Source organism: Phoenix dactylifera, chromosome 2, assembly GCF_051530095.1.
Source record: "Phoenix dactylifera cultivar Ajwa chromosome 2, Ajwa_hap1_PhDact_Kaust_v1.1, whole genome shotgun sequence".
NCBI classification, from domain to species: Eukaryota; Viridiplantae; Streptophyta; class Magnoliopsida; order Arecales; family Arecaceae; genus Phoenix; species Phoenix dactylifera.
This window is the reverse complement of record NC_143191.1, coordinates 44,904,635-44,931,030: the sequence shown is the minus strand read 5'-3', so window position 1 is coordinate 44,931,030 and position 26,396 is coordinate 44,904,635. Positions and strand designations below refer to the sequence as shown.

Sequence of the window (26,396 nt, the reverse complement as noted above, 5' to 3'; positions counted from 1 at the left end):
TATATGTTTATATATATATGGACTTCTAGTTTCAGAAGGTGTGTTCTCTAGTAGAAGTAAACATATCAAAGTGAATTTAATTAGTATGACAATCATTTTAGTAGGGTGAGCATTTGGAGACCGATACAAGCACCTGGTTAACTAAATCAAGCCTCGGACACATTAATCATGGGGGAAGAAGGCATGAGTGCAAGCTATTCCGCATTCCTTTTTGGAACGGCAGACGTGGCTTTGTCCAATTAGGCTGCCGTTGCTTGCAAAACAGTGAAGGCGAAATTGATATAATTACTTTGGTCACCACCGGTGAGCCGTTCTTAAAGTTTTCCTCCCCTTGTTCCCATCGCTGATGCTCTAACGTCGCAGGGCACTCTTTAACAAACACGTTATAATATTGGATGTTGTAAGAAATAGCCTTCTCTATTTTGAACATACAAAAAAATATTAATATTCCACAAACAAAGATGTCATGTATGTGTTTGATAAAAAATAATAAACTAATAAATAAATCTCATGAAAAGCATATGTAATAAAAATTAGTATACTCTAATGAAGAAATTTAGAGGGTCTAAAACTTGCTCGTTCAAGAAGTTATATATTATGTTCTGACTAACAAATCTTCCCTCAAGTAACTTCTCAAACTTGAATTGGTATTTTTTTTAATTGAAATAATAAAATACAAAGCATACAAAATTTAAGTATATAATTGAATGTTATATAATTGAGAGGAAAATTTGCATACATATCATCTTTGTTAAAAGTTTAAAAGATTAGAAGCATGAGAATGTTATAACAATAACAAGAACGAAGGTATCTGAAGATGCGAGTCATACTGCGACTAAGTTTTTACAATGCCAGCACTGGAGGCTTGAATGAATTTATTCATCAAACTTATGAGTCTTATCTACTGGAAACTAAAATTATTTTTAATATTTTTAAATATTTTATAAATTTAATCAAGTTATGCAATGCCGTTCAGAAAAACATCTTGTAGCAGTTATTATTAGCAAATCATAGAAATATGGTGTGTGGTAAGCTTGAGAAAGGTAACTGGATCCGAGTCAAAAAAGAATATAATATAAGAATAGGAAGCGGAAACCGTCCTCCTTCCGCCCTTTTTCTTTAACTAAACCAAACACGTCATCTTTTCCCTCCGACACTCGAAGGAAAAAAAGAATTAAAAAAACTCGAACCTTTTTCTATAATATTTTAGGACTTCTTGGAGCGGCGAGACCAGGGCTTCGGCGGAGGCTCGTTGGAAAGGGCAAATTCATGCACGATTCCCGAGGTCAGATGCTACCCCGAATCTTTTTTTATGCATATTCCTTATAATTTTGAGTCCAATCTGTAGTTCGAATTTTTTTTCAGCATTTGGTGGTGGGCGCAGCAAGAAATTTTAAGAAAGTATGGAAAGCCTATTAATTTTGATGGTGAATTATATGAGGACATTTGATGTTTTGATTGGTGCAATTAAGTTCAGTTTTCTTGGTAGATTCGGAATTAAATAATTCTCTGCTATTTTTCCGTGAAATTTTTCAGTTTTTTTTAATGGAAAGGAGAACGGAGTTTGCCAAGAATAGAATTCATCCTTTCTTTCCTTCAAATCGATGTTTTTCTTGAGATTTCTTGTTGCTTGGATTTGGTGATTCCGTGGTTATGGAAGCATACAAAAAAATTTACAATGGTTCCATTCTAGGTGTTTAAGAAATCATTTTTGTGTATTTTTATAGTAATTTCGGCTTTCCTGCACGTGGATCTCCATTTCTCTTCCCCAAAACCCTGAGCTTTCCTTATTTTTCCCAGACATAGTTAAAGCCTCTCCTGTTGCTCGAATCACGGCCGATTCCCAGGTAAAACCGTCGTTCTTGGCTTTTTACCTGACCTTGTTTCCATTTATTGTTTTACCCTATCTGAGTTGGGTTAAAATAAGCCACACCTTCCTTCCTCCTACCATTTCTCCCACTCCATTAAATTCCCTTCCTTTCCAGTGCTAACGCACCCACCATGGCATTCTCGTGAGAAGGACAGAAGACAAGCAACCAAAACACCAATTTTTATGTTATAAAGAAATGAGTAGCATACACATGACCGTCCATTGTTAGACGCACCTTCTGCGGTTATCCTGCACCTCTGCCGAGAGTCTTCGTATGGTCTGGCTCAGACGTCGATCCCTTTCTAGTTACCCAACGGCCGCGCCTGTGCCCGCCATCCATGGAAAACCCGGCCCGATCTCCCTGATTTGGCCTTCTTGCAATGAATTCAGAGTGCCCACTTCCTGATGATTGCCGCATTGCCCAATTTTCCCCTATTCAGATCTCCTTCTCATCATCTTTTATGGTTTTGTATAGGAAAAAAAGGTCCTTTTTTTTCCTGCTTTTCCTTTTCGTGTATGGGTGTCTCTTCCTTCTACCTTTTCTTTTGTAGGGAAATCCGTTTGCTTGATGTTTCAATTCACCTCACTTGAATAGTGTTTATTTCTGGCAGATTTGAGGATCTGGTGCCATAGCTGTAAATAAGTTGCTTTCTGAAGAATCCATCAATGTGGTTTGCTTTGGAGGGAGTTGTGGATGGATGTGTGTAAACTTGAGCCACCAGGGACCGTGGCGCAGCAGAAGGCAGCCCAGACGGAAGATACTCAAAGGCCCCCTTTGGTCCCTTCTGAGAAGAACAATGCTGCCCCGGCCACCCGCAAGTTGCGGACGAGGGAAATTACTTCTAGGTACAAGTCAGGGATCTCATCAACTCCTACTACTCCGAGGCGAAGCCCGTCTCCAAGTGCTGGTCGCCCACATGCCATGCCAGGAACTTCGCTGCCGAAGAGATCTCAATCAGCAGACAGGAGAAGACCCACTACGCCTTCATCGAGGTCCTCTGCACCTTCATCCCCATCGTTTAAGCCTTCCACACCCTCTTCGCCATCTTCAAGGTCTACCACACCAGTGCGTGATGCAGTAACAGAAATGCATAACACTTCACGACGGTTGCTCGGCAGCCGGGCTCCGGATGGCTTCTGGCCTTCTATGCGGAGCCTGTCTACTTCTTTTCAGTCAGAATCAATTTCAGTTTCTGTTACTAAGAGGGACAAGGTGCTTACTGATTCCTCTTCAGATCGCACATTGAAGTCGCCAGCAAATATTGCAGCGGAGAGGAAGAGGACTCCTCTGAGAGGGAGGAATACCTCTGAGCAATCAGAGAACTATAAGCCTTTGGAGAACTTGCATGCAAGGGTCATAGATCAACATCGCTGGCCTGCTATGATGGGTGGAAAGGTATCTGCAAATGCCGTGTCAAGAAGTGTGGATCATACCGATAATATTAACAAATCTATCTCTTCGTCAATTCCATATCGAGGGGTTTCACCAAGGAGAATGCCTGCATCTGATGGTGCAGGTAGAGGCCTCCAACACTCATTAAGTGAGGTGGCAAGGCGACTGGCTCCTGATGGAAGTCGTAAAGTACAGCAAAATATGAGTTTGAGTGTAAATGTATCTTCACATCCTTCAGGAAGATCTTCATCAGCAACACGTCCTAGTAGGACTCAGTCATCACCAAGTCCAGGTTTACATCGTCCTTCATCACCAAATAAGGCTTTATCAACAACCTTGACCAGGGGAATGTTGAGTCCGTCTCGGTCAAGGCCATCAACTCCAGGAATGCTGAGTCCATCTAGGTCAAGACCGTCATCCCCCATGTCATCATCTAGCAGCACAATTTCTCAAGCAGGCATGACATCCTCGATTTTCAATTATATTGTTGATATGAGAAAAGGAAAGAAGAATGCAAGCCACATAGAAGATGCACATCAGCTGCGGTTGCTGTACAATAGGGACCTGCAGTGGCACTTTGTCAATACCCGAGCAGATGACACTATATCCATTCAGAAAATGAGGACAGAGGTAGGGATTTGGTGCCTTTGAAGTTAAATGCTTGTTTTGATGCTATACCGATATATGAAAAGATCATGCACATTTTCTGGATCTTTTGTTTTAGAGGTTTGCTTGGTATGTAAGATGGTGAAGTTTGTAAGCACTGACATTCTTTCAAGAGTGATTTATTTGGAAGATACACATAGTGCTGCATGAATGGAGTCGCTTTAATATGGTTTCTGACATAGCAGTTTTCAGCTTTTATGTAATTTGGATACCACATGAGCTGATTTCTGTACTAAATTTTCTTATGCGTGCAGTTATTAATTAGTCTACATCTATCATTACTCCCTTTTATGCACTTCAATTTCGATGACTGCTCTCTTTTATGTACTTTAGTTTCATTTTTATGTTCTGATGCACATTTTTACTTATGAGAATAAATATGGACTATCCCATAACCGAGAGAATGTAAAGAAGAAAAATTTTGTCTTGTTGTCAAAATTCATGATTTTTTATTATTGTGCATTAAACTTTCAGTTTTGGTTTTCTCTGACTATAATTGTCATGGTTGCAGTCCAGCTGCAGTGGACTTTTTATTGCCCAATTGGCAGGGGAATGTGATTATTTTGTTTTTGATTTCTTGAAACAGAATATTCTATACAGTGTGTGGAATACTGCTTCAAAACTGCGTGATTCTGTTATAATGAAGAGGATTGATGTGCAGCAGCTGAGGCAAGAATTGAAGTTGGCCATGATTTTGAGAGAACAAGTAAGATAAATGATGAAAACTATTTAGTGATAAGTTTTATCTTATGTGTTACTTATTCCATTATTTTTCTTTACAAAGGATATAAATTGATAATCTATAATGTTAATTTGCCTTCTAAAACTTTGAAAGATCTGAGAAGCAGATAATTTACATCTGATAAGCAACCTGAAATGCAGATGCAGTTTCACAGTTATATTTGATATGCTTTCATAAATCAGCTCCTGACTTCCATGTGCTGTCCTTGATTGTTGACTATATCACAACAACCATGCAATGCAAAATGTCTATAAACTGTGTAACACGAATTGTTTTTCAAAAGAGAAGTGGAAGTGTTAGAGACATGTAGGACAGTATGCCTCAGTTAGTATCAGTCTATTAGAATCTGTTCTGTTAGCAAGTACAAGATCTGTCAATGTGGAACTAGTTGATTTAATTTAGTACTAGCATATCTATATGGATTAGGCACAATTAAATGGCATGCTGAGATCCCCCCTCCCCCTCCCCAGGGAATGAAAAGATGTGCAATCATTATTACAAAAGGAAGGCTAATTTGTTGACATCAGATTGCTTATAAGGTGAAGTAACTGAGTGATGTCATATTTTGAATATTCACAATGCATCTTGCATTCAAAAACATCGTGGATGTGCATATTGTGTTCAGAGATGGATACATCACGGGAATATAAGTGAAAATAAAATGCAACAACTTTGTGTTGTTGATATACTGTAATACTTGAGATTCATCATCAGTTTACCTAACAAGATTCATAGGTATTACTCGTTATTGAATCCATGCCAACTTCAATGCTTATGGCTTGCTAGATGTTTGTGAGCCAGATTTGCAAATTTGTTTAGAACTTGGGTGTGATGGTATTGTTGTCAGGCCATTTGGCATTGAATGATAGCCAGCTCGGTCTCAAGCTTGTATAACCTTCATCTTCATGCTGAGGACCTAGTTCATGCCCTGTCATACTCCGCTGGTTTCTAAGGAGTGCTTCTAGGCATCTAGCCCAACTAGGCCCATTTGACCCCAAATGTGATACCAAGGTTACTGGTAGCATAATTGAGCTAACATCCAGAATACCACATGAATGCTAGAAGGTTACACTGACAATGTCATTATTTGAATCAGATGACTAAGCACTGAACATTATAAATTTACAAACAATTGACATTAATTACATAAATTAACTACCTAACGAATCCAGAGACACATTAAGAAATTATGAAATATATAACTTTATAATAATTTTTATTGTAAATTTTATTTTAGTTCGCAGTTTGATATTAATATATGAATTTGGTAGATAATTCATAGCATGACATACATCAACTCATGCACAATTTTTCATGCACATTTATTTGAAATTTTATATTTGCAACACCAATACAATTGGTTCTATGGTTATATTTTTGAATCACTTTTAAAACGATGACATGCTTTCTATTGATTGTAGACGTTATAAAGTAATACAGTTTCTACTGCTTGCAACCATGTGTCCACCAAATGTGGTTAACTCCGTTTTAATAGAACGGGGAGGTTGCAAGTGTTTGGGGCTGTGATGAGGGGGTTTGTTTCCAATTTACAAATAAAGAGTCTCTATATTAATTTTGATCCCTATGCCAAATATTTCAAAAGGTTCCTCTCCAAGTTGAAGTGCGAGACTTATGCAGATATGGAGTATTGTAGCTCAAGCCCCAAAAATGGTCGAGATCTTAAAATATGGTGCTACAATGAATTCGATAAACCTTATGGTCAGTCTAGGAAAAAGGAGCTATCTCAGAATTGTTATAATTGTACAAGTATATGGAACATTCTTAATTCCAGCTTACAGTATTTGGTTTAGGCTTTATGATATTTATAAAATGAATTCTGAACAACTTTAACAATTGTTACTTGTGCTACCTTGTTTCCTCATTTACTTATTTGTTTCCTGCACAATGTATCATTTCCATAGTAATTTGAAGCTCCTGCATGAAATTTTATTTGATTTAGATGGCATACCTTGAAAACTGGGCGGCATATGAAAGAGAACATTGTTGTTCTTTATCTGGGGCAATTGAAGCTTTAAAGGCAAGCACGCTACGTCTTCCAGTTACTGGAGGTGCAAGGGTATGCAAAAATACTGATAACATTAATTTCTTGTGATCAGAGTAACTTTTTGACCTATTATAATTATTCAAATTACACGTAGTTTTTTCTAATGAAATTTGAAAGAAGGTCATTGAATTTAGTTCCAACAGGTTATTAATTCAGGCTGTATGTCATAATATGTTTACTGCGCTGCTTATACAGGCAGATGTGCTTTCTGTGAGGAATGCTGTTAGTTCTGCAGTTGATGTTATGCAAGCTATGGGATCCTCTATCTGTTATTTGTTATCTAAGGTGAGATTTAATACAACATGCTTTGTAAGTTCTGTTGCATTGCTTCTATTCTTTCTACCTTTAATAAAACCAGTAATATTGTTTCTCCATGAACACCGTAGGAGATTGTATGAAGTTGTCTGATTATTTACCTAAATAGTTTTATTAAGGAAATAATGGAGCAATAAACTGTATAGTTAAATAAATTAAGACAAGGACATGCCTTTTGATAGTGGTGATTAAGAGGTTGGTCTATTTAACATATTGCTTTAGTATGTGATGCATTAGTCATCGAGCTATATAATATTGTGTGAAGTGCAATGTGTAATATCCTTTTTCATATTACTTATCTGAAGTATATATAGTCCATAAAAGATTGATGTCCTTAGTTACTATGTCTTTTTTTTTGTCCTCAATGAGCTAAATTTTAATATTATCTATTGCATGATTTGCTGTTTGATTTTGTATAGTTGTTTTTTCAATTGATGAATCACTTGGTCCTGCGGCATTAATATTACTGGCAATGTCACATGCATTTTAAAGGGTTCTTTTTTATTTGCTACAACAGAGTTGATTTGATGTATTATATGCTATAAGTTGAAATTTACTACTGTCTAATTAATTTTCCGAATAGCAAGCAAATGTGAAGAATAAACAAATTACCTTGACAAAAAGGGGATGACATTGCATTTTATTTGGCACCATGAAGATGGTCGAGTCGAGACCATCTAACTCAGATGACATTAATGTTAAGGTATATATCTGTAACTCCTTACTTCAGTCAACTAGGAGAAAGAATCAGGTCTAGAGAGTCCAAATTAGACAAGGGGTGGCATAACTGATCTAGTTCTCACTTTACTTGGCAAGCCTGCAAGCCAGTTGAATCCAAGCATCTGGAGATTAACATCATTGTGGATGACTGGGATGACCAAGACTTAGATGATAGAGATCTAGGTTAATCTTGGCCAAGATGGAAGTTGTGACAAACAGGAAAGGACTGGGATATTTCAAATGTTGATTTGAATATCGAGATCTCTGCAGATGTTAACGTGAACCAAGATCTTGGAATCTTGGCTAATATAGCAATCATGATACTATCTACCATTTTCAAACATCGTTTTGGATTTAGGAAAAGAAAATTAAGACCGTCAAAGACTGAGCAGGACACGTTGGCATATATTTTGATTTCATATTGGCTGATATATCATGATATAATTGTTTATATAGGCTGAGATATCAATTATATCTATTGATGAGTGGCGCAGACTGACACAAACCTGATAACTTGGCGGAGATAAAACCCTTGGTTCAAACTTCAAACCATGATTATGATTACCTAATGCCAAGATGGAGGTAAGAAACTGCAATTTTGTTTCTCTCATGTCCATTCAAAAAATAGACAAGTCAACTTGTTCTTCTTAGCTGCAATTGTTTTGGCTTGTCAGTCTTTCAAACTCCACAAGTCAACTTTTTTATTTAATATCTAGATTAAGGTGATATGATGAATGAGAATAGCAAACTTTTGCAGAATTTAGATCAATATGGAAAGAATGACTATGAAGTACATGATTAAATTAGCTAATTGTTTTTTTTATTTGTACCTCTACTTTTAGAACAACCATGTTATATATTAAAAGAGATGGACTACTCTCCATTTGGGTGGGGCAGAATCAATGATGGGCATTTGAATTCAGGCTCCAGCCGCTCCACATTATCTATCATCATCTATAACATCTTAAAATACCTTTTAAATCAAGAATATGTTTTGAAGGTTATTTACCTTTGCATCAAATGGATAGAAAATGGATAACCTAATGGTGCATATCATAAGCATCATCACTGTTGCATCATCCAACCATTTTACCTTCAAAATCCAAAGTTGAGAAGACATTATTGAAAGTCGAGAAGACATTGTGAAAGGATCGGGCAAATCTTATATTGATCAAACTTAACCCTGTAAAATTGGTGCCAAATTCCTAGCCTAGGCAACATTAGGCAAGGATGGTCGTGCCTTGAAATTTTAATGGTCAGTTGGCAGATGAGGAGATCTACCTTACTGTTTGTGTTTTAAGCTATTGCAACCAAGAAACAACCCTCCAAAGTCTCCCTAGACTTTTGAAGAGTCTATATGAAGGGGCACAATGATGACTTCTGGCATAGGAAGCCATATTCATCTTGTAAGTAGGGGCCGTAATTCTTGACCTGACTCGTTAGCCTGAACCACAAACAAATTACTTTAAGTAGGTTCGGGTTTGACATAAATAGGTCTGAATCATAAACGGGTCAACCTATCAAGACCTGTTTATTAAATGGATTGGGTTCAAGTTTATACCTTTGACCCATTTAACCTCTTTTGACCTATTTAATGATTGGATCAGGTCATGATCTGGCATGTTTAACTCATTTAAAACTTACTTAATCTGTTTAAATCAAGTCAATCCATTAAAAATTTACTTAACCTGTTTAGTCTGACTCGACCTATTTAGTAAACGGGTTATACCGGTGGAGTCAGGTTACCTGTTATAGGTCAGACTCAGATCTGAATTTTGACCTATTTAATAAACAAGTTAGGTTCGTTCATAAATTTTTGACCTAATCCATATCCAACCAGATCTGTATCCAACCTGTAACCCGATCCAATTGCCAACCCTACTTGTAAGCACACAATTAAGCCGAAGAGCCATATCGAACATATTATAGTCCCAGCTGGTACCTTAGTGTCATCATGTTAAAATGAATGTCAACACTTAATTTTGCATCCACATCTTTGATTATGAGTTCCACATTTTAGAACATACGAGCCAAAGTTCAATTGGTTTGGGTGCTTCTAAACCATCAAAGCACTGTAATGGGCCATTAAAACTATTTGCTAGATTCATCGGCAAACGACCTTCAAAATATGCAATTTTTTGTTTCTAGTTATCTTAGATGTTGTATTTTGATGATCAACTTACTCAATTTAAAACACATGATTTTGAACGAGCCGGTTTAAGGCTTCAGCCCTACCGGAAGGAGAATGGTCTATCTCATTACATATTATATTTCTGGCATTTACTCTATTTCAAGTCAAAATTAGGCTTCAGCCTGCTGGAAGGAGAATAATCTATATCATAACACAGTATATTTCTTCATATTCTGTTACAAATCAAGTGCTACTGGAAGGAGAATAGCCATCTCATAACATAATAAATTTCTGGCATAGTTTCTGTTATAAATCAGAGTTCAGCTTCAGCCTGTCTCCATGTAACACAACTGAAGTCATGTTCAAGAGGAGTTTAATACAACATATATTAATCCTTTGTCAGTCAAATCCATAATTCCATATTGACCGTTACATATAATGCATGAAATGTTTTTAGTGAAAGTTGGTTGGGCTTTGTCCAATGTTTTCTCTCTCTGAAAAGAATGCATGTATTGGTAGATTAAGTGACAATTGGTACTTTGAAGGTGGCATACATACAATACAGAATATTTCCTTATACCTTGGATAGATTTATAATGACAAATAGATGAGCATTGAAACCATTGTGGCTATTCTCTTAAACACATCATGTGCAGTGCTCTAGTACTTTAAAGGTGTTTAAGGACTTCTCTGTTGCTCTTGATTTGTTTATGGAATCATGAATTTGAAATCATTGTTACTATGCAAAAAGAAAAAATGGCAGAGTTAACAGATAATATTAATTAGGATGCTTCACATGATGTATTTTGGGAGATAATTGGGGAATCTGCGAGTTACTTGGTTATCTTTACATTTGGCATCACTTGAGAGCATTAATTACCTTTACTTTTGACATCATTGGAGAGTGGAGACTATTTTGAGTTCAGGTGCTGTTCCCCATTTATAGAACATTTAAACCAAACAGGTGATTCTTTAAAGTTTAAACACATCAAGCACTAGCATGGATACTCTAAAGGATTTTGAGTACTATTGTCTCGATGTTGGTGTTATTATGCAACAAAATTGGCAGAGAGAATAGTTTGACTACTGTGGATCTGATATTTTGACTATTTTTTGGGTGAGGTGGGGGATGTGAGGGTTGATTATTGGCTTGATTGCCTCTTTGGCTTCATTATAGAGCATCATTAGTTCAGATAGTGATCCCTGTGTTGGAGGAATTTCCAACTTGATTACCTATATTCTTTTTGAGCAAAATGTTGGGAGAGACCACCACACATTTCATTAGAGATGAAATGGGTGCAAAAGGAAAACAAAAGACAAAGAAAAAAAATAAAAAAGAGAAAAATATGTCAAGAAATTTATTATGTAGTCATGCAGAAGTTTAGAAATATCGAGGAGGGTTATGAGCTTTCAGTTTATTCTGAGAAGTTTATCAATTTCTTGGCAGAAGGGAACGGACAGAAAGCCAAAGGTTATGGGGATACCTAGAAACGTCTCTCTTAGACATTTAGATTAATGAATTGCAAGTATGCTTCAGTTTAACTGATTGATATATGCATTAGTCCCATATTGTTATGGTTATGACTCGCTAGGGACTAAATGTAAGGAATGAGATTCCCTTACCCATTTGCTTACAGATTGGATATTCATAGTTTAGTCTAGTAGTTCCTTGTTCAATTCTAACATGCTCTGGGTGATCTTAATGTCATTATGAACGAGTCTAATGGCACTTGACTTGAGAAGATGAATATCAATGTGCCTAATTTTGCAGAGGGTAGAGAAGTTTATAAATTGTTTCCTTAAAATTTCTTTCTTTTTTAAAATGTGAAATCATAACCTATTGAATCATAGCTGGGCTCCGGTTATGTTTTTAGGTCTGAACATTGACTCATGATCCGAGGCTTAATGTTTTACAGGTAGAGGGTACAAAAGCTCTGGTTTCTGAATTATCAGCTGTTGCAGCCAAAGAAAGAGCAATGCTTGATGAATGTAGAGAATTATTAGCTTCAGCAGCAGCAATGCAGGTATAACAAGTTATGCTCATAATGCACACAAAAAAACACATTTAATTAATTATGTTGGAAGTACACAATCACGTATACCTTCCCGTGTTAGTTATGATGCTGTTTTTGGATGTGCAGAGCTCAAAGTTATTATCAATTTTTCTCTTTTATGTTTTTCTTATTCAGTATCTGTTAAGTAATTTTCTGACTCCCATAGCATCAACCATCCTCTTTGCTTATGGGTAGAGTGGTAGGATTATGCCATTTGAGAGTTATTAACAATCTTCTGTTATGAGGAGTGGAAAAAGGATGGGAACACAAAGTGCATAAGTTCCTACAAACAAATCATTCCTATTAACCTTATTTTGTTTGTGAAAATATATCTAAGCTAGCACTACACTGAACAAAAGCAAATGTAAGTCTGTTTGCTGATGGGATAGGATGAACAATATTAGTCATAAGATTTTCAAAAAGTGTATCACTTCTCAACACCTAGTTAATTCTTTTTAAACCTCCTTCTACAAGGAGATTTTAATTTAATCATCTTGATGCCAAAATAAGCCCATTCTTGAAACCAATGGCCTGTGGCTTACATAGAGTTATGTTTACATCCAGGATACAATTGCTTGAGTCACAAATTTAAGGCATTTTGTCACATCATTGTTTCTTATAACTTCATAATATCAAGAGGGAACTAACATAGCTACTACCATTAAAGCCTATGATAACCAGCAATATGGTGGACTCCATTTTGTTTTTAGATACAACATTCCCCAAATGGGGATTGGTGATAATCTCTTGATTCATTGTGACTAGAACTAAGTGCTTAGGTGCTACTTTGCTCTTTACTGCTGGATTATTCTATGTATATTTGAGAGGCTGGCTGCTATTTGGAGGAAGAAAAGGATCTTGGTCTCGGTGTTAATTAGGCTACACAATCCCTTGGAAAGTGAGAAGGGGGTTCTGAAAGAGGGAAAATAGTTTGAGCCAAGCAAAAGGGGATGCAGTTGATTTTTAGGGTGAAAAAATGGATCTGAAAGGGGTTCGGGTTCTTTTTCTGTATTATGGTGGGTTGTTTTTATAGATGCCATTAAGATGAAGTAAGAATGTCTGTTGACCACACTTCTTGTTGATATACCTTTAAGAGGGTTTTGTAAACACCCTTTGGCTTAACAAGAAAAGGGGGGGGGGGGGGGGGGGGGGGGATGATGCTACTATTATCAAAATTCGACCTTTGTTGTCCCCTCTTGATTTTGCTTCAACCACAGTTTGAGATTCCCTTGTAGATGATGGACCTGATCCAGTGGATATCCTTGTGTGTGGACTCTGAAGGTAGTTTTAGAACAATGGGCTATATTTAAATCTGAATGAAAGTGAAAATGTGAAACTTATTGTTGAGTTGATTGTGTGATCAATCTATGTTGAAGTGTCCAACTGCGAGTTTACAGATATCAAGGACAAAAGCCTCTCCTCCATTAACTTTTTTCGGCTTATTATGTCTTCATCAGAACCCTTATTTTCAAGCATTTGTGGAGGCAAAATATGTGGTACAACAAAGAATGTAGCTTTCATTAATGAAACGCTATCATCAAATGAGAGTATGCCCTCTTTGAAAAGGGAAACACATGCCCATATATGTACCAAAAAAATCAAAAATCAAGGACTTGTGCCATATTAATAGTCAGTCGATATGTACAATTCTTGATGTGGGGTGGTACACCTCAATATGTATTGGCACAATGAGTGGGAAAAAAAAAGTGCACTCAGTGCGGTCAATATGCCTTGGTGTGGTACAACACAAGCCCAGTTCACAATAGTGCTTACTGGCCCCTATTGTACCAGCTTATGGCTGGTTTGGGCTGGTACTCATGAGATTACAACTGTTGATTTTTGCGCCAGTTGATCTGACATGGAAAGAGAGGGGGTTTTACAATTCAATGTCTTTACTATTTCTCTCATATCCAAACCACCACTCCCCCTCTGCAATCCCCTGCAATTGAGTGTTTCCAGAGTTACCTTTTAGTCTCGAGATCACTTAGAAGTGTTCAGGCATAAGGCTAATCACTTAGTTTTTTAAATTCTACCCACATAAAAAGAAGAATGTGAGTGTCATCTGGGTTGTAGGTGCAAAACTCAAAAATACCTCAATGCCAATTTAAAATGTGCAAAATCATCCTAGGTATTCTGCTCTCATCATAATTTTTCTTAACAAATTCTGGCAATTTTAAGATATAGGATGGAGTAGATGTCCTGGCATAATTCTGTAGAGTTTTGTTAGCATGTAGGATAATTGTTAATAAAGAAATCATGGGGATTCAGAACATGCAATAAGTGATAACTGCCATTCAGAGCCAAAGCATATGAGTGTCAACCAAGGGAGGACCGATAGCGCGACCAGATCTTCTCTATATGCTCTTGGTGGATGCTGAGCACAACTTGTCGTCTAATAACCAACATTTTTTATTCAGCAATTAGATTCTCATTCAAGATATCTTTGATCCAGGTTCTATTAATATATGTTACGGGATTATCAAGCCTTCAAACCTCAATAGTAGATTTAAGGTTCATAGTCATATGATTCTTTTTCTTTTAATTTCTTCATTGTAATAAATGCAGTCAAATACCCAGTTCGCATGTCACATGTCCATCCTTTTATGATGACTTTATTACTCAGAGAAGACCGAACTATGTTAAGTTCATAAAATTTTTGAAAGAAGCAAATAGGAGCAATTCAAGGAAGAGGGAAAAGGGAAGGAGAGGCTCCTGCATTTCCATGTCTGCTTTTATATATAAAGTCTTTTTTTTTGCTTTTTTTTTTTGATATTTTAGTAAGAGTAAGTTGACTTTCTCAAAATTGATGTTCGAACCGTCTTTGTAGTTTTATCTTTACTAATTGAGGACCTCCATTTGCAATATCCTTGTAAGCCTTATTGACAAACGTAATCTTGTGGAATTTCATTTAAGTAGCTTGTATCTTTTGGCTGCATGAAGTGAGAGCAAGAACATGAATGAATTTGGGTGTGGCAAAACTGAACAAGCCTCTGTATAAACTTAAATGATAATTGTGAATTATATTAAAGATACATTTATATGATTTTCATGTAGCTAAAATAGAAAGCAGCACATCGGCTCACGAAAATTGTCTTTAAAGGTTGTAAGCAATTCAGACATGCACCATATTGTGCACTGTTGTTTCTCTTTTCTAGGGATCGTAACAGAGTCCATATCCATGTGTTTTATTGCAAAAAGAAAAAAAGAGGGTCAGTCTCACTTACTAATTATGTGCTTTGAATCTTGCATTTGCACGACCATCCCATGGATGAGGTCATATGCTTGTGCTTGAAGGCTCATGTTTATGCGTGTGCTCACAGACGATATGTGCATGTCAAAATAGGAAATCACAGTTGATCTTCTTCCATAATGCAGGTGCAGGAGGCCAGCCTTAGAACACATCTCATGCAGTTGAGACAGCACGCATGTAAGCTGGAGTAGCCCAAAGTAACCTCTGATGATGATGAGAGCCCAGTGCTCTCTGTGGCTAACAACTTACACTTGGTAGAGATGACAACACGTGTTAGGCTCAGTCAGTGTAAATTTGTCTTCTGTGGATGGGCGCATTCATATTGTTTCTTTCATTTTTCATTTTTTTTTTCTTTTTTCCTGTCTTTTTTCTCTTTATTATCTTTTCCTTTCAATGGGCTGCGCTATATTCTTTCCCCATGTAATTTTTATAACCATTCGCATGGAAAGAAAAAAGAAAAATGCAGTGAATTGAAAGCCAAAGGGTAAAGGAGTCTAGCAGAAGTGCATGTGCTTATGTGAACACTAACTACTTACAGCCTGTTGAGGCCCCGGATTGCAGCTAGCTGAGAGGATAATTTTTCTCATTGCACTATGGTAATGAGGTCCTTCGATGATGATTTACATGAGGTTGTCTGATGAGCAGGGATCTGGGTCAGAGGACATTGTTAGATCCCAAATTTTGAGATAGAACCTGTTTTGGCATTTGATGACTGGTTTTGCAATCTTACACTTACTGAATCCATCAGCAGTTAATCGCATAGGACCTGGTTGCTTAAGTAGTAGACATATTTCCCAGGGATTTGTTTGTAGTTATCGTTGTTGTTTTTGTCAGGGATTTGTTTGTTGTTATCGTTGTTGTTCTTCCTTGAACTGTGTTAAAGGTCTGCAAATTGGTAAACGGAAAAGGCTGCTCTTATTGCTGATTGGAAACCTAGAGGTAGTCTGCTCCTTTTTCTTTTTGGTGTTTTTTTTAATGGTGGAATAAAGGTGGTTCTCGTGCCGCACAGTTAATTGTGCTTATTTTGTTCTACTACTTTGTCACAGGACATTGCTAGATCCAAAATTTTCAGATGGAACATTTTTTTTTTTTTTTGGCATTTGATAACTGGATTTGGAATCTTGCGCTTTGGTTGAATCCATCAGCAAATGTTTGCAAATGGGTGCAGAAAAGGCTGTTGTTGTTGTTGCAAATGGCTTTTTTTTTTTCTTCTTCTTTTGGTGGAATAAAGGTTCTTCTCTTGCCACGCATTAAGCTTGTTTTTAATCTTCTACTGTGAACATTCACGTATTGGCACAAGCCAAGTGGGTGTGATTTCTTGCACGATTCAATTTGACTTCTTTTTTTCTTTTTGTTGATTTTTGATGGAGCTGCATCTTTGCCTGATGCCTTGGCCCTAATGGTTATGCTAATAATTCTTTTGATCAATACAACCAAGAATTATCAAGAATTTAATAATTTATGTACACAATCAGACGTAGAAGTGTTGAAAAGATTTCACACCCAATATCCAGTGGATGATAAATCCATGTATCCCTACCGTACAGAGCCTAATGTTCTGGTTTAAATACCAATCTTTCAAGACCCCATGCGATGTTGATGGCGATGATTGGGGATTGGTTCCAGAGGTGCAGATCACTGAGGGCGAGAATGCAGCATTGAGCAGACCAGTGTCAGATATGGAGATTCAGGAGGCCCTATGGTCCCTAGGTGAGGATAAGGCCCCAGGCCCGGATGGTTTCCCCCCACTCTTCTTCAGGAGATATTGGCAGATCATTAGACAGGAGACTCTAGAGGCTGTTCAGCAGTTCTTTGTATCGGCAACGATGCCTATGGAGTGGAGGCGGACCTTTATCACCTTGATCCCGAAGAGACATGACCCAGTAGAGCCGGGCCACTTTCGACCTATTAGTTTGTGCACGACTTTGCACAAAGTAGTGGCTAAGGTATTGGTACAGAGGCTGAGAGGTATTTTGCCTAGGATTATTTGTCAGGAGCAGGGAGCCTTTGTAGGGGGACGTTCGATTTCTGATAACGTCCTTTGTGCTCATGAGTTCATGTCTGATCTGCAGAGTGCTCCCCGGTGTAGGAGCTTGATGGGGGTAAAACTGGATATGGAGCGGGCGTATGACAGGATGAGGTGGGATTTTGTTAGGCGGTCATTGGAGATGTTTGGCTTCCACCCACAGTGGATTAGATGGATTCAGGGGTGCATTCTGTCACCATCATTTGCATTATTGATAAATGGTTCCCCATCGCGGTATTTTGAGTCATCAGTGGGCCTGAGGCAGGGTTGTCCGCTGTCACCTCTTCTGTTCATCATCTGCTCGGACTTCTTCTCACGAGCACTTCGCCATGCAGTAGTGTCACAGGAGATTGAGGCATATAGGCCGGCGAGGGGTGCGACATGTATCTCACATCTGCTATTTGCGGATGACTGTTTACTACTGACTCGCGCGACACGGAGGTCAGCTCTGACTATTAGTGGGATCCTGGAGGGATATTGTGGAGTTTCAGGTCAGATGGTCAACTTATCTAAGTCAGCCATCAGCTTCAGCCCGAGGACTGATCCTAGGGTGAAGGCCTCCATCATGAGCAGATTGGGGATTGCCGAGCAGGAGGGGACCCTTAGATACCTCGGGGTCCCGATTACTGGCAGACGCTTACGGCAGGGGGAGTGTTCGTCTATGGAGGCGTGTATCCGATGGAGACTGGAGAGCTGGCAGGTGAGCACTCTTTCGATGATGGGCAGAGTCACCCTACCGAGGTCAGTGTTGAGTTCTATTCCTGTTTACCTATTGTCTAATACACTGGTACCGGTGTCTGTGCTCCGCAACTTGGAGAGGTTGTTCAGGACTTTCATTTGGGGGCACCGTGGGGACAGAGGGGGCATCCACTTACTGGCTTGGGAGGTCATTTGTCAGCCAACCAGTCGGGGTGGGCTGGGAATCCACTCTCTACTTAAGCGTAGGGAGATACTGGCCACGAGGCTTGCAGTCAGATTTCTTCTGGAGTCGGGGAGTATTTGGGCTTCTTTGCTGAGGGCGAAGTATGGTGACCCCATCACTTTGGCCACATTCAGAGCTGGACGTGGAGCTTCCTTTATTTGGAGAGAGATATGTACTCGTGCCCCGGGGGTGATGCCTATGATACGATGGGAGATTGGGGACGGGCGGACTATCAGTATTCTAGAGGATAGGTGGCTATCAGAGGGCAGATTGCAGGACTGGCCCACATTGATGGATCATGGGTGGTTGGAGGGGCGCACACTGAGTGCTCTGTTTGTCCAGGGGGAGCAGAGATGGGATGCAGATCTTGTTAGGCGAATTTTTGATGAGCAGCTTGCAGAGCAAGTGCTGGCCTTACCGATCCCGACGGGGAGGACAGTGGATAGGAGGATATGGAGCTTGTCCGGGCGGACGATAGTGAGATCCCGCGATATAGCGCAGTGGAGAGGAGGAGTGGAGACCCGATATCTTGATGGTGCCTGGATTTGGAGACTACATGTTCATCCACGCGTCGCACTATTCCTATGGAAGGTAGCATGGGGCTGCCTACCCACGAGGTGTGTTCTGATGCGACGGGGAGTACGGATAGCTACAGGTTGAATAGTCTGTCCGGAGGTGGAGGAGTCCCTCTATCATGTGCTAGTTGAGTGCCCGCGGGCTATTCAGACCTGGAGGTGTGCAGGGTTGGCCTATGACCCGAGGCAGAGATGGCCGTCCATTGCTGAGTTCATCCGCTTCCTGGAGAGCCCGGGGGCAGGGCCTGGGGTGATGGAGAGAGGGACTCGTGTTGCATACCTGGCTTACCACTCCTGGTCAGACAGGAATGCACGAGTCTTTGAGGGTCGCAGTTCGCCACCGGGGGCGGTGGTGGCCAGGGCCTTTTTGCATGCAGAGGAGTTTCTTAGTACTGCTGTGAGGTCACCTTCCGGGTTGGCCAGGGACATCTGGGGTACCCCCTCTGCTCTTGTAGCGCCCACTTACGTTTTCGTATCCTGGGTACCCCCACCCCCTGGCTTCCTGAAGGTGAATTTCGATGGCAGTATGGCAGTTGACGGGAGAGGTGGAGGTGTAGGCTTCGTCATTCGAGATCATGATGCCAGGCTGGTGGCACTGGGGGGTCAGCGGATCTCCGATGCATCGGTGGTATGTGCTGAGCTCCGAGCCGCATGGGAGGGCGTATCTTATGCGAGACAGACACTGGGTGCTGACCAGATCATTCTTGAGGGCGATTCGGCCACTGTGATTGATTGGGTGAGGGGTCGAGGTCGTGCAGGTGAGGGTAGACCGCTGCTTATGGACATTCGCAGTCTTCTGCAGGCGTGTGAAACCTATCAGGCTACACACGTCTACAGGGAAGCGAATTGTGCAGCCGATTGGGTCGCTTCCTATGCGGCTCACCATTCTGGAGGTTTTATTTTGCGGGAGCCCGACACTGTGCCGGAGTTTCTCTTTCATTTACTTGTTTCAGATTTTGCAGGCCGTATCCACACCCGTAGGGTGTGAGCCGCCGTTGTACCAAAAAAAAAAAAAAAAAAAAAAAAAAAGAAGACCCCTGCATGAATCATGAATAAAAGCTAGCCTGGCCGCTGCTTTTTGAATATGATGCTCTTGAACATCGGCACGTGGCAAAGGCATCAGCAGACGTCCATGCATGCGACATCTACTAACGGTAACAGAATATCTGATGCTAAAAATTAGTTGCCTTGCCCTCCTCAAGATTCTTGGGTGACACTGATAGAAGCTTTTCTTTTATCCGTCATATAATGTTGGGTATTGGATAAGAAGAAAGGCCACAAGCTGAAAGCAAAATCCAAAGAATTTTCAGTATATTTTTAGAACTTTATTGGTTAATCGATAAATACGATACAAGATCGGCTGTTTTGTTCAACCCTTATCAGTTTTCATCTGTGCCCTTGTCTTTCCTATTAATTCTTAATTTTCAGTACTTCATAACTCGGCTTTGATTCTTATTTAGGCCTGGTTTTGGGTGGATTCGATTGAGTTAATTATAGAAATACAACCTACCATGGATCGAGGATGGGTCGAGTTGCTCAAACCTTTGTTCTAAGATAATCCTCCTTTTTTTCGAGTAAGAGGGAGAGAAAATCTCTACATCCAAGTGAAGGGAATGCATCCGCAATAATGAATTAAGCTAGAACAGGAGGAGAATCCTCATAACAGACTTGAAGACTTCGATGAAAGCTTGTTGAATGTGCTAGATAATCCGTCGCATGGATAATGTGGAACAAAGCAATTTAATGTTTCTGAAAGGCAGATGGTGTGAAGAATCTTTGCTATTAAGCCAATTAATTACTGTTTTTGAGTCACCTTCCAACAAAATTTTGCCATTTTGAAATATGTCGATAACAATATCCAACCCATGCTATGCACCATCAACTCAGACATCGGAATAGAGCTTGTATGGATAGCGATCGTCGCAACATATCGAACTCATCCTGTATGATTTCCAATAACAACACCAGCACCAGAATCATTTGCCCGAACTGAACCATCCAAATTAATTTTTATAAACTCTGGTTGTGGGGTCTTCTAAAAGAGAATGGTGGGTTGATTTGAATGATGAGCAAATACAGCCTCTTTAACGTCAGCTTTATATAGATGCTGCCAGGCCCAACGCAAAGATAGCTCATTGCTAATATGTTGGTCCAACCTGACGCAAACTACCGGTTGGTTCCAAATAATCCAGCCCAATCTGCACCTAATGTCATGACCACCCTAATGAACAACATTTCTAATCCACCATCCATGACCATCAATTCAAAAATATCGAATGCTGCAACACCTATGATGATTCCATCAATCAAGTATATTTAGCAGTTTCAATTTAAAATACTTGCCATTTATTTTTATATAACAAATGCATGCCCCTGATTTTAGATATAGGATAGGATGTATAAAGATTTAAGCATAGATTAGATGCCAATATGTCTTTCTCCTAAGACTAGTTAAATTTTCTTTGCTATATTTTATTTTTTATTTTAACAAAGTTTTTTATGATACATAAAGTCAAATAAATGAGTTTCCACCGTGCCTAGATTCATGCGATTAGTATCCAAATTTTATGGTTAAATTTGTAATGAAGAAATTTAATTAAAATTATATAGAATTTGAGAAAAAAAATTAAGAAATAAAAATCGGATGAAATATAATCATTTTTTTTGCTCTAAATCGGATGATTCATATAATTTTAGTACGGATACATGTAAAAAAGTCAAAATTCAGCATATCCTAGAGCGCACTAGGCATCTCTCTCTCTCCAACCCAAAGAGTGTATTCAGAGTGGTTGGTTACGTACGAAGCAATACAATCGGTAACTCCATTGGCCTCTCTATAGACATGCTTAGTTTGGAAGGCCATCCCACCATAGAGCATGGCTCGAATGTCTCAGATCAAGGGGTGACACTCGCTCACACCACTAACAATTCGTTGAAGCCATCTAATGACCGTAGCTGAATCTCCCTCAGCACCGCACTAGCCTGCAACACAAGCTAAGAAATATAACCGTTATGGTGTTAGAATTAGGATGGAACGTTAAGATATTTATTAAAATCATTTTTCGTTTAGCAGAAAAAAAGGCTTATTTAACTCCCGACCCTCCCCATGACTATACTATAACACGAAGTCCCTGTTGACCCAAACAGAACTGTACGGTCCAAGAGGAAGGATAATCTTAATCACCGGTCCATAATAGAGGTTTGTTTTGTTTTTAAATTCCGAAGATGCCCTTTCGTTGCTGTTAGGGTCTAAATCTTGCGGAAATGGTTGGGAAATCTTTCGCAAACTGGGCATGTGGTTCCCCTCCCTCTTTTCTATTTCCTATAGCAGAAAAAATAAAAATTGAGGCAGAGAGTCGGGGAGAGCTTCTCCATTGGTAGCGTGGCCAAAGAGATGATTAGGGTTTCAGCGCTGCGTGGTGGGAGACGCCGCCGTTGCTACTGAGTGATGGTTTTGCATTGAAGTAGAATAAAACCCTTTCAAACCCTTCGCCAAAGAGAGTTAGATTGTGACATGTGAACCAAAGAAGAAACAGAGAAGAAACATGGTGTTTCTTAGCTGCAGAAAACATAGACGGCTTGGGTTTTTTTTTTCCAGAGAATCCCTTTTGATACCTTACTATTGGTAGAGAGTCTAGGAGAGTTTATATATTGGGAGCGAGGCCAAGGAGATTTAGATGTTATAGGAGAACCAAAGAAGAAACAGAGAGTTTGTTCTCTTTGAGTTGCCGAAAATTCAGATTGCTAAGAGTCTCTTCTCTGAGAGTTTCAAATTGATGAGATTGCTGGATTGTCTTCTTGTGTGTCTGCCATTCCTCACATATTGTTTGGAAAACTTCTTCTTTGTCTTCCATTGCTGATATACTATACGGAAAATAGTTCATGTGGCAGCATTCCCTTCGCTTCATTGTTGAAATAGCATTCGGAATTTCAATCAGTTCATCCCTCCTTTTTTCATTGTCATGGCTTCAAAGAAAATAAGTAGCTCTATTTTCATGTCTATTTGTTCTTATGGGATCAAAGCTCTTATTATTTCCATCTCTGAGGACACAAATCTCGATTAAATTTCCAAAAAAATAGTAGAAAGGTGAAGACATCTATCTGAACAATGGTAGAAGTAAAATATTATATTCCAAACAAGTCTAGAATGCTTGTTACACTCCTGAACGATAAGGATGTTCAGAATATGCATCAAATACATGTCAACTTAAATGCGTCGGTGATTAAGATGGTTGTTAGTCATATTCTATGCTTGACCGAAGCAGCTGATGTAGTAATTGATATGAGGTAAGGCACAAGATAATTGCATATATTCCTATTTTGATATTCTTAGTTTATATCTTTGTTGTATTGCATATTTCACTTGTTAGTTTGTGCATGTTAAGCACAAATTTATTAGTTAGTATGCTGAATCTTTGTTTAACTTATTGTAGGGTTAGTGGTCTATCCCAAAATGTTGAGTGTAGTTGCAGATCTAGAAATTTTTTAAATAGTAGCTCAAGTAATTTCGGTCGAGTTGTTGAAGAAACAAGAGCTACAATCGAAGAGCAAGCTAGTCAAAAAAATTTTCTAGATGCTTGGAAAACCTCTATAGAGGGCGTTGGTCAGGAGTTCAATGATGTGGAAACTCTTTGCGACATGATTCGCAACTTCTGCATTGCAAATTATAGAGATTTTGTGTTTGTGAAGAAAGATCATCAGCGAGTGACCGTGGAATGTGCATACGAAGAATGTGAATGGCGAATCCATGTTTTCCGACTTAGGAATCAAGAAAGATTTGCAATTAAAAAAATGAACAGTCAGCATGCATGTGGTGGAGGGTTATATGTCTGGTCGCATCCTAAGGCTTCGAAATGTTGGGTTTCAAACATTGTTAAAGATAAACTTCAAGATATGCTGTTATATACGCCGACTGATGTTGTAAAGGATATTCGTCGAGAACATGGTGTTGAATTGTCGTATCATCAAGCTTGGCATGGGAAGGAGGTGGCTATGAAGGACCTTTATGGTCACAGATCAAAATCTTATGACCGGATACACTGGTATTGCGAGGCCATTATTTTGACCAACCCCGGCAGCATAGCGGAGTATGAAACCATTGGAGGTCGATTCAGACGCTTATTCATTTCATTTCATGCTTCAATAACGAGTTTCATAAGAGGATGTAGACCTCTGATTTTTATGGATGGAACATTTATAAAGCATAAGGATGAAGGTATAGTACTTGGTGTAACTTCCAAAGATGCAAATGACGATATGTTTTCTATTGCTTATGGTGTGGTAGATACAGAGACTAATGACAATTGGGACTGGTTTTGTCAGATTTTGAAAGAAGCAATTCATAATTGCAGTGGCTATCATGGTGAGCAGTTCACATTTATGACGGATAGACATCAAGGAATTATTAAATCAGTGCCAAAGTACTTTTCTGGTAGTTATCACTCATATTGTTTCCATCACATGAAAGATAACTTCAAGAATCTGGTATGGATAGTCATATTCTGAATTTTCAACCCATAATTTAACTAAGTAATTTAGGATGCTGTAGATCTCATCCTTTGATTATTGTTAATGCAGGTGTTTGTCTATTATTGTGCAAGTGAGAGAAAGAGGCTGCAAGATTTACTAAATGTTGCTGCCTATACTCCAAGGCTGAATATTTTCCACAAATTAATTAGTAAGCTTACATTAGAAGCTCCAAGGACTAGAACTTTTCTCCTACATGCAAATCCGATGCATTGGGCAAATGCAGTATTTTTTGGTCCACGATGGGGTATTATAACATCTAACGTGGCAGAGTGTTTCAATAGTTGGATCATGGAGGCTCGCCATCTCCCCGTGCCTCAGATGATTGACCATATCAGACTTCAAATAATGACATTAATGCATGAACGGTGTAATTGAGGTTACAATATTCAAACACAGCTATGCCCTGATCCTGAGAAAGTATTGCAAAGAAATGCAAAAGACGGTCGGAGATTATGCGTGTTTATGTCAAATATAATGATATATGACGTAAAGGATACAAACTATTCGTATAAAGTTGACCTCCAGAATAGCAATTGCTCTTGCTGAGAGTGGCGAATCTTCCGCATGCCATATAAGCATGCATGCGCATACATTGAGAAGGCTGGTACATCGTTGTACCACTTCACTGACAATTGTTTCTAAGCTAAATTGTACAGAGCAACATATGCTGAAGCAATTAGTTCAATTCCTGATATCGAGGAGCCCTATAGTGCCTCAGATGTGATTCATATTCTACCCCCTATCATAAAGACTTGTCGAGGCAGGCCTAAAAAAAAGAGAAGACCTTCGCTAGGGGAGTCAGTATGTCATATAAAATGTGGACGCTGCAGGAAGCTTGGGAACAATAGAAGGATTTGTAATGAGACTATTGACTAAATATTTTAGAGATATGTTTTAATATATGGAGATCTGAATTTTTAATTTTTCTCATAGTCATGTGCTTCTTATTTTTTTGTGGAAGTTTTTTGTACACACAATTGATTTTATTGAATTGAATATGAAGTTCAGATATTGCACCGGCACACTGTTATTGTTGCTGTTATTCCATAAATATAAGACACAAACATCAAGAAATTCAGATTTTTGTGTGTCTCTATACCGAATGTTAGTAAGCAGTTAGTAAGCAACCCTTGGCACACCATTGATTGCCATGGCACACAGTTACAATCCATGGCGCATTATCAGGTTATATAGCTTGTCAGACGTCAGTACTTCTCAGCACGCATTAACACTAGCACACCGTTTATTGATACTGGAACACTGTATTTATAAGTCTGAAAATAGTTAATATAACATGGTGCACTATGGCACACTGTTAAAATCCAATGGAAGTTCCTGGCACTTAGTTAAGTATGCTATGAACACAATTTCTAAATCCTGGCACACATTCCATACTGGTGTACACTTCAGTGGCTTGCATTGGCTTTGAAACTAATACCCTAACTCAAATCCCAAAATTGGAGGAAAATGGTTGAACTGGCACACTATTATTGTTGCTGTTATTGCATAAATTTAGACACAAACATCAACAGTTATATTCTTATTGATGCAACAAACAGTTAACAATAGATTCAGAGATGATTAATAAGTCTTCTTTTCCTTGGTCATCAACCCTTCAGAAGTTTGCGTCGGCTTTGAAACGAAGACTGCCACACATTTCAGACTATAGTGCACACATTTAATTATGCATGGAACACCTGAAGCTTAGCTTGGCACACATTTAGTAAATCACTGCACACAGTAACTTATGCTTGGAAGACACTATAAATAATGGCACACAAATCAGTGTTCAATGCCCACATTTAAGTATGCTTCGAACACACTATCTAAAGCCAAGCACACATTCAGTTCTTTTCTGCACACAGTATACTATGCACGGAAAATCCTAGCACACAATTTTGAGACTTCTATGCAAACAATAAAGTATACTTGGAACACATCTAAGTATGCTGTGAACACACTTCTAAAAGCCTGGGACACAATTGAGAATTGTATGCAAATAATAAAGTATGCTTGGAACATATTTAAGTATGATTGAACACACTTCTAAAAGCCTGGCACCCAATTTGTTAATGTTTGCACACAACAACGTTTGCTTGGAATACACTTGTTGAAGTCTATCTTAGAAGGTTGTGTTG

General features: G+C 38.9%; 2 protein-coding genes across 6 annotated transcripts; both read left to right on the top strand.

The window, feature by feature from the left end:
• Window positions 1–1,106: 1,106 nt before the first annotated feature.
• Window positions 1,107–15,688, top strand: LOC120103704 (AUGMIN subunit 8). 5 transcript variants are annotated; one of them, XM_088716591.2, is made up of 8 exons: window positions 1,153–1,285; window positions 1,366–1,401; window positions 2,482–3,893; window positions 4,516–4,635; window positions 6,632–6,748; window positions 6,932–7,021; window positions 11,819–11,926; window positions 15,332–15,688. In XM_088716591.2, exons 3-8 carry the CDS (start codon window positions 2,565–2,567, stop codon window positions 15,395–15,397), a joined length of 1,830 nt encoding a protein of 609 aa, XP_088572717.2. In that variant the 5' UTR covers window positions 1,153–1,285; window positions 1,366–1,401; window positions 2,482–2,564; the 3' UTR covers window positions 15,398–15,688. The 5 variants fall into 5 exon arrangements, with proteins under 5 accessions (XP_038981979.3, XP_088572718.2, XP_088572717.2 ...); XM_039126051.3 differs by lacking the exon at window positions 1,366–1,401 and having other exon boundaries at window positions 1,107–1,285; XM_039126053.3 differs by lacking the exons at window positions 1,153–1,285; window positions 1,366–1,401 and adding an exon at window positions 1,835–2,354.
• Window positions 15,689–21,280: 5,592 nt separating this feature from the next.
• Window positions 21,281–26,308, top strand: LOC149768356 (uncharacterized). Its single transcript, XM_089929057.1, has 2 exons — window positions 21,281–24,213; window positions 24,307–26,308. The coding sequence occupies exons 1-2, from the start codon at window positions 23,107–23,109 to the stop codon at window positions 24,631–24,633; spliced, it is 1,434 nt and encodes a 477-aa protein (XP_089785183.1). The 5' UTR covers window positions 21,281–23,106; the 3' UTR covers window positions 24,634–26,308.
• The last annotated feature ends 88 nt before the right edge of the window (window positions 26,309–26,396 follow it).

Coding starts and splice junctions, on each gene's coding strand:
- LOC120103704 (XM_039126051.3), top strand. CDS start 2,565: ATGGATGTGTGTAAACTTGAGCCACCAGGGACCGTGGCGCAGCAGAAG. Junction 4,636..6,631: donor CCATGATTTTGAGAGAACAA/GTAAGATAAATG, acceptor TATTTGATTTAG/ATGGCATACCTTGAAAACTG. Junction 6,749..6,931: donor CAGTTACTGGAGGTGCAAGG/GTATGCAAAAAT, acceptor CTGCTTATACAG/GCAGATGTGCTTTCTGTGAG.
- LOC149768356 (XM_089929057.1), top strand. CDS start 23,107: ATGTTAAGCACAAATTTATTAGTTAGTATGCTGAATCTTTGTTTAACT. Junction 24,214..24,306: donor AAGATAACTTCAAGAATCTG/GTATGGATAGTC, acceptor TTGTTAATGCAG/GTGTTTGTCTATTATTGTGC.